The sequence below is a fragment of the Panthera uncia genome (genome assembly GCF_023721935.1).
Source record: "Panthera uncia isolate 11264 chromosome B2 unlocalized genomic scaffold, Puncia_PCG_1.0 HiC_scaffold_24, whole genome shotgun sequence".
Taxonomy (NCBI): domain Eukaryota; kingdom Metazoa; phylum Chordata; class Mammalia; order Carnivora; family Felidae; genus Panthera; species Panthera uncia.
Window position 1 is genome coordinate 92,445,768 of NW_026057580.1, and position 8,533 is coordinate 92,454,300.

The following is an 8,533-nucleotide window of genomic DNA, read 5'->3' on the forward strand; positions in this document are numbered from 1 at the left end:
GTTTTGTCTGGGATTTCAATGGCTCAGCCCCAGCTGTACATTTGGGGACAGACCCCGGCTTCAATCAACGGAGGGTTTGTAGCCATCCTTTCGGAAGCTTCCCTCCCCCTGCAGGGATGGAGTAATTAACAGACCATTAAGTCAATTCTGCTTTATTGAGGGGGACATTGTGCAGGTCATTTCTTGGAAAACTTTTGTTCTTGAAGGAAATTACAGGATTGTTTTATGTTTGGAACACAGCCTGGTGAACTCCGGAGTCGAGAGGCTGGCTTCTGTAGCTCGGGGACCCACGGAGACAGGAAGATAATGACTCTAATCCCATTAAAAAAAGATGTCTCCCAACCTCCCCCTCCTTTTACTTTTTCTTTTAAAAACCAGTGAAAAGAAAAACGATTTGCTCATTTGGTAATAACTAATGGAGACATGAATTACGGAGATGCCCCAGACTGAAGTTTATCTCAGTGTCAATAAATCTCTAAACAACTGCTAAGAAAGTAAGTACTGCCACCATTGCTTCTTTTTATTTCCATATTAATCAAAGGCATCTGCTCCTGTCCTTTCTATCTGGGAGAGGGAATGCGCAGCGAGCATTCTAGCATCTGAAAAGGCCTCTAGGAGAACGTGGTTCGCAGCGCTCGTGTTTTGTGCGGCCAGGGGACTTTTCACCGCCGGGCTTGGGTGACCTGTCTTTTCTCGCAAGGCTCTGAGGGCCTTGAAGCGGGGGGGGGCCATTGCTTCCGCATTTGAATGCGTACTTTTCTTCCTTTTGTGCTCATCATTTTTCTCCGGCGCCCCTGATGCTTCTGGCACAGCCAAAGCACCCAGAAAGTGTTCACTGCTGAAGCGGAGGAAACTCCCCAGGACCCAGCGCCAAGGCTCACTTTGCTGGGGTGCGCTCGAGCGCTCTATGTTTACATGGGTTGGAACTGATGTGAATTTCCTCGTCCTTTCCCGGAACAGACAAGCGGGGTGAGGGTGGGGGCAGTTGAATAACCAGGAGGAGAGAAGAGTCTCCATTAAATGTGCTTGCTCCAACCTCTATCTCCTCGCGTGCGGTTCAGAATTCTGCCTTTGGCAAAGATGCTTTCCCGGGCACCGCAGCCCTGCAGAAAGCGGAGGGGGTCCCTCTCAGAACGGGGCTTCTGGAGTTTTCCAGGCCCCAGGGGAGATGAAGCGTGCTTGAGAGGCTCAAGCACTTGCATCTTGCAGGTAAATTGCGGCGCCCCAGATCAGATCAGACCCCGGCTCCTGCACTCTCTGAGTTGTCCATAGCAGACTGCGAGGGAAAGACGGCCGGGGATCAAGTCAGGGCCAGACGAAACCCCAAAAACTTTCGGGAGCAGCTACTCCAGAGCTACCTCACAGAGCCTTAGGCCCTGTCTCCTCCCTGTCCTCCTGGGGAATGAGAACCCCAGCCACTCTGCTGCCACTTGAACCCCAGGACACCGCAGCAACGTCCAGGCCCCAGCTTTGAGTGCCCAGGTCTGCGTCTCCCCACCCCCTTCTCTGGGGCTTCAGCCCAGCAGCCCCGGCTCCCCCGGACCTATCCCCTAGGGCCCACTCCCCGGACGTATTGAACTTTCTCTCCCCAGCGCTGGCTGTGCGGATAGAGTCCACACTTGGGTGCAGAAGCCCGGGCAAGGCCGGAGTTTGGATCAGAAGCAGGGACTCGATGCCGGGGGCTGTGGCCCGGGTCCGCCGCGGAGAGCGGGGAGGCTGCTCCTCGGTGAGGTCCCCAGCGAGGAAAGGCAGCTGGTGTAGGCGCTACAGCCGGGGCCACCCGGGCAGACCCGGACCGCATCTCCTTAGCAAAGTTCACAAACCGTCAGCGCGGGGCTGGGCTTGGGGGGCTCAGGGAACAGAAAGGGAAAAGCGCTCCTGCAGCTCTCGGTCCGAGTTTAGATTTGTTTGTTGTCACTGCTGCTGGTTTTTCTCCCTCCCAGTTTCCATAAATGCTTAGATATTTCGAGACACTTGCAAGTGTTGGCGCCGTCTGGGTTGGGCCTAGCTCGCGACGTCCCTCCCTCGTTTATCTGCCTTTTGTTACCTGTGCCCCCGGCTCCCTCAGCCTGCCAGAGTCGGAGGTCAGGGCGCGGGGACTGTCACTTCCCACGAGACGAGGCCCCAACCTGAACAAGCTGTAGTCTCGGCGCCGACCCCTTCTGCGTGAGGCCCCAGAACCTGATGCAAAGTTCCGGGACAGTTTCTGCAGCGCGGGGCCCTGACGCCGGCTGGGCTCGTGGCTCATCGCCACCCGGTGCAGGAGCGCGGAGGGAGGGGCCACGCGCCCAGCGGGTGGGTGGCACCGCGGGAGTCTGGCCCCGAGCGGGTCCCGAGGTCGCCACTGCTCTCGCCCTCTTCCTCGCGCCCTTCCCCGCACCCACCCTCGCTGGCCCCCTCGCAGCCCGGCGACCTCGCCTCTCCGGGAAGGGTTCACTGAAAACGGACACGCCACTAAAAAGCGATCCCGTAGACCTGAACCTTCGGGTTTGGGCTCCTCCCAAACCCTGATTGTCAGGGAAGTGGGTACAGGAGAGGCTCAGAAACTGCGAGGTGGAGAGGTAGGGACGCCCATTCTCCTGCGGGTTTGCGGAGAAGCAGGCGGAAGAAGAGGGTGCGTCTAGTTCACCTGCCGCCCCACCTCGGCCCACTTCTCTCCGAGGACACTTCCAGCGCCCTTCTGCCGCGCCTCCTGCTCTAGCTGAGCTCCCCAAGCCTGGGCGTAGCGGGGCGAGCTAACCAGGAGCCACCCACATCCCCGGCGGCCTAGGTCGGCGCCCGGCCCCGACGTCCCCTCCTCACTACTCCCCTTTCCTGCTCCCGCCGAGAGCCACGGGCGTGGGGTGGCCTCGGGCCTCGTGACGACAAGGGTCCGAGGGAGAGATGCAGGGACTGGAACCCTGCGAGCCAGGGACTAACTCCTGCAGCTCTGGGTACCTCCAGAGCCGGGGAGGGGTGAGGCTGAGCTTCTGCTGGGGCGCCCACGGGGTCGCCGAGGTTCCACCGGTGCCCAGGCCCCAAGGCCTGTCCCCAGCGCCCAAGGGCGGCAGAGAGGCAGGAGCGAGTGGGGAGGGGGGGCAGGTTGGGAGTCCACCCTTCAGACGGAAGGTGGGAGGACGAGAGTGGGGCCCAGAGTTCCCAGAAGAGACCTGGAGAGGCAGTTAAATCTTGTTGGCTGAGCGAGACGCTCAGAGAATCCGGGCTTTTGCAATTTCTGCTAAGGGTGTCAGTGGAGGCTATGAAACTTCGCTTGACCCAGCTACTTAGGGGGAAAAAAAAGTTTGAAGACACCCAAGTCCTCTTCCTGTAGGAGTTAGGAAACCTTAGGCCGCCTCCCCCAGCCCTTCCTGGAGATATAAACCCAAGGTCCCAGAACCTTGGGGAGGAGGCTGTGCTCCTTAGAAATAAAGTTCTACTGTACCCAGCTAAAGCCGGCATGCTTTCCCTTTCTAAATGTGACTTTCTCCCGCCCTTAAAGTTCGGCCACCTGCTTAAAGCCCCGCGAGGCTTTTATAGAGTGCAGGACTCCTCAAGCTATCACCGCCCACGAGGATTTCATTTGGCTGTTCTTTTAAATGCGAAGCAACGTTTATTCTGGAATGAAGGAATCCTCGTCGCGTTTCTAGATTGAATTAAAAACCGCCTTAGACTTCAGAACTTTCGAGAAAGCAGCAAATTTACAAGGGGGGTGGGGAATCGGGTCAAGAAACTTTTTTCACCTTGGCGGACACATACTTTTGCTGTTGGCGTCAGTAATTCGAGAATTTAACGGGAATTGCAGGCAAGAGTCGCCTGCAAAGTTACATCCCCAAGCGGACCAGCTTGCTTGGGGACAAGACCTTTCCCTGGAGGCCGGTGGCTAATGTTTCTTCCCAAAGAATCAAGAAAATCCAAACAATCTGGCTCTCAAATCATTTTTCTCGGTGAGTTCCTGTCCTGTTCTTAAAGGAATCCTTCCTCCCAGTCTCTAGCCCAAAGGAGTTTTTGTAACAGAGGAGTTCAGCATGGCTAGGGGAACTTCCCAACGTTGGAAGCAGTGTCTCCTTCCTGCTTCGGTTGGATAATTCAAGATAGGATTCCCTCGCCTGGTGGTTCCTTTGAGTGTAGTTTCCCACGAAAATGGACCCTAACGGCTCTTTAAATTGACCACCGGATGTATCTAAAGGGATTGGACAGGCAGCACCAACTCAAAATTCACCATTCCCTGGTGTAAGGAGTGTGGCTTTTCTCCTTTAAGCTTCAGCTCTAGAGAAGGGGTGAAGCTCAGCTCGAAGCCAGTGGTCAGCACTGCTGTGGTCTTCCCCCAAGACCAGGCCTTTGGAAACGGGACTCCAAAGAAGCAAGTAGCTCAGGGGAAAGTCGTTTTCCTGATTGATGAAACTTCTCCCTCCCTCCCCTTTTTAAATAATAAGCTCACCCGGAAAGGCTGGAGGGCTGCCTTGTGTTGGTTTCAGATAAATCCTCAACAGCTCTGTCCTCACCCAGAGAAATGAATCACACTTGGGAAACAGACGATTATTCCCCCATTTGTCTGCGAAAACCAGGGGAAATAAGCACCCTCCACTGGAGACCCTCACTTTGGTCTTTCTCCCTGGCAGTGGGGGAGCTTGAGGGGATGGGGGAGTTGGAGGAGACTGAGTTCAATAGAACCTGGACCCACAGAGATGCCCTCCCAGGGGCAGGCAGTGGGGAGCCTAGGGAGGAAAGGGCAGATAATTCCTAGATGTGCTCTCCCTGCTGGATCCTGGGGAGAGACAGCTCTGTTGCTCTGCGGTGAAAACCATCAGCTTCCCCTCTTGAAGAGGAGTTTAAGCCTCAACCAGCTGCCGGTGATGTTACATCTAACCCAGAGACCAATTCCGAGGTGGTATATTTCAGTCAGGTTTCCATTTTCCTTAGTGAGAAATACAGGCTTGTGCCATGGGAGTCATCATCACTAGGACTTGATTCCTTGTCCTGCACAGACAAACAAATAAAACCCTCTTGCTGGATTACTTTTGCTTATACAAACTATTTGGAAGTGTTATGGAATTGGTGAGGGATGAAGAGAGAAAAGGAATTGGTTAAAATGACCCCTGTTTTAGCCATCATTTATGTAGAAGATGCCCAATGTTTTCATCTAATCAGACCTGCAATCTAACGGAGGAAAGAAGGGAGAATTACTGCTATAAATCTTCCAGATGCTAGGACTTAAGAAGTGGTTGGCCTCATCCTGAGCTCACCTTACAAAGCGGCGTGGCCTTCCCTTTCTCTCTGGGGCCCACTGCCCAGGGGGCAGGGAGAAGTGTGGGCACTTGATTGTTTTCTAGGACGCCCTCTTTGTTGACTTTTCAAACATATAGTGGATTTTAACCTGCTTATTTTTTTTAAAGGCCACACGGCCAATATAAAGTGAAAAGAACTTAACTTACTGCTTCGTTCCTGCCAGTTGTCAACACAGCGGTGCAGCCACTGCCTCTCATTTCCTGTCACTCTGGGTTTTCAGATTACTTTTTTAAAATCTCAATTGCTGACTTTATGAGCGCCTGATTACTGCAGAGAAATAAGGAGCTCAAATATCACAAGGCTACCAGTGTGGACAATGCTCCTATTTGAAAGACATCTGGTTGTAATAATTAACACCAATTTATCTGACCTTTTTACCTGTGAAAGACCAGAGAAAAGTCTTTGTATCTGCCCACCCACTCAAAATCTCTCACCCACTGCCAGGTACACCTTACTGGGTCCACATATTCCTTACCCACTATCCCCATCTTCAAAAATCTTAGGCAAAGACAAAGCCAGGATTTAAAGTTTCTTTTTTATTTGAAATCTCATCCAGAAACACTGGTTATTAATAAATATATCATAGTTATCAAGAATATATAAAAAATAAAGACAGGTATTGTCTTTGAGGCCCTAACAAAATATTTCAAGCAAATGTTCAGGAAAATAAAAACGGCACCCCTCCCCAAAACATGATAACTTTTCAAAGCTGATGATAGAGAGAGCCAACCCCGCATGCAGAATCGCTGAGCAAGGGGGGAGGGGGGGGATTGGGCAAGCTAATAGAGGGAGCCCAGGCTCTGGCAATAGCTGGCCCGTAGAACAGCCTTGGGATGGAGTTTGGGAATGGAGTTCAGAGGGGGTGGGGTGGGGGAAGAAGCGCTTGTGCGTGAGTTTGGGTCTTTGCACTCTGCCCCCTTTTTTTCATTTCATACAACCACAGACAGATATATGGATACTTCGGAGAATTCACTAATAAATCCTTGTTACAAGGAAAATGGCATCATGGCCTGCACAACATGTTTCGAGAAGATTCATTTAGAAGCTTGCATGCATTCTTTTGACCTACACTGCGTCTTAAGGAAAACCCACATAAGAGATGTCATGCCCTGGACCGGGGTTGAGATTCAAAACTTGGGTCTTGATCTCTCTCTCTCTCTCTCTCTCTCTCTCTCTCTCGATCTCTCTCTCTCAACGTCTCTAGAAAAACAACTGCGGGGAGATAGTGACAATCGTAATTGCATCCATCTCCAGGAAATATTTACATCTGTTTTTGCACAAAAGGGATGTTGTCTTTTCCAAGGTGAGAACACAGAGCCAGAGAAAGCCAACTCTAAAGTCCCTTCGCAAGTTTTTGACCACACCGATCCCGTCTTTACACAACAAATGCAGTTTTGACAAGAGCCTATGTAAGTGAGAAGCACCGGCGCGGCATGGGGAAAAGAAGCATGCATGCAAAACACACGAAGTCTGGTTCGAGTCCCCCTTCGTTACCACCTAGAAATTGCAGTTTGGTTTTGGTCCTTTCCCTCCGGGAGGTCAAGCGGAGTCTGAGGTCTCCGACGGAGTGGGAGGCCGCGGGACCCCGCGCTCACCCTCCCGCCGGCCGAGCGAGTGCTCAGCCTCCCTCTCCCCTCCCGGCCCGACACCGCAGTCCCTCCCGCCTCTCTCCCCTCATCCTGGGCAGCTGCCGGGCCGTCCTCTGCTCACTTGAGCAAGTCCTTGGACTCGGCCGACAGCCGAGCCATGTTGGCGGTGGAGAGAGCGGAAAGGTGCGGCGGCGGCGGCATCTGGCAGATGGTGCAGGGGCAGGGCAGCCCGGCCCAGTGCTGGAAGCCGCTGCCCAGCTGCAGCGCGGGCGGCGTGGAGGGCGCCTTGAGCAGCGAGTGGGGAGGTCGGATAGTGCCGATGGCCGGCAGCGAGGCGGCGGACAGCGGCGACGAGCCGTTGCCGGACGAGAGCGCGCCGCCCAGGATGGGGTGCACGGGGTGCACCGCGTTGGCGGCGTGCGCGGGGTGGCCGGCCGAGTGGCCCACGGTCCCGCAGTGGAAGGCAGAGTGGTGGCCCCCGTAGATCTCGCCAACCAACCTCTTCATCTCCTCCAGGGAGCTGGTGAGCATGAGGATGTAGTTTCTGGCCAGCAGGAGAGTGGCGATCTTGGAGAGCTTGCGCACCGAGGGCCCGTGCGCGTAGGGCATGACCTCTCGCAGCCCGTCCATGGCGAGGTTTAGGTCGTGCATCCGCTTGCGCTCCCGACCGTTGATCTTCAGCCTCAACTGCTGTAGGTCCTGCTCCGACAGCTGCTTCTTGATTTTGTACTTGCTGCTCTCGCCGGTGGCCTTGGCGCCGGCCCGCGAGAGGCTTTCCCCGGGCATCTTCTGCACCATGTCGCCCTGCGTGGAGGAGACCGAGTTGAGACGGCTCTCCTGGTGGTGGTGGTGGCGGTGGTGGTGTTCCCTCAGATACATCTCATCCATGTCCGGCGATGAAGCTCTGCTGGAGACAGAGCTCGAATCAGAATTCATTTTATTACGGGGGATGCGGCCCTACCGCGGGGAGGCTTTAGGTGGGAAATTAAGGAAAATCTTGAAATTAAAAAAAAAAAAATCTGCACAGCCCAGCGACCCACTTCTCAGTGGCAAGACTTGAGAAGAAAAGCTGAGGCACTGCCTTTCCCCGCCTCTCTCCCTCCCCACTCCCTTCTCTCCGGTTAGGCTGTTTCCTGGACAGCGGGTTGGTGTTTGCTGGGACTAACCTCACGCTGAAAAAGAGGGGCTTTTATAGAGCTGCGGCGGAGAAAAGAGACAAAAGGAACCCTCCTATCTATCCTGGGCTGGTTAGGACGACGTGCCGTCATTCAGGGCGGTGCGCTTTGCTGTCCCATTTTGCAAGGATTCCTATTCATATTCATTGTGGGGCCGCCCTGGGACACCTCTGCTCCGAACCGCTAGGAGCCCCAAGGCACAAAACCCTCTCTGATTGACACACTCACCGCTCCAGCTCGCTCCTTCCTGGATTTTTTTTTTTTTTTAACTTCCCTCCCCCTCCTCCCCCCCCAAATTTCCCTAACCAAATCACACCTAAGGAACCAACCGCCGGAAGGAAAGGGAGCCAGGCAGTAGTCGGAGATTCCTCCGGGTTTCTAGAGAGAAACTGAAACATTCTCTTTTCTTCATAGCTACTCCCAAGTTTTGGGGAATGTGAGCAAAAGAAGTCCTAATGGAACCGTGTCAAGGACAGAGATGCGGTTGGAGGGCAGGTTCCCCGC

At 54.2% G+C, this 8,533-nt stretch overlaps 1 protein-coding gene across 1 annotated transcript; it reads right to left on the reverse strand.

The window, feature by feature from the left end:
* Positions 1-6,971: 6,971 nt before the first annotated feature.
* On the reverse strand, positions 6,972-7,790 carry OLIG3 (oligodendrocyte transcription factor 3). Its single transcript, XM_049654438.1, has one exon. The coding sequence runs from the start codon at positions 7,788-7,790 to the stop codon at positions 6,972-6,974; it is 819 nt and encodes a 272-aa protein (XP_049510395.1).
* Between the last annotated feature and the right edge of the window lie 743 nt (positions 7,791-8,533).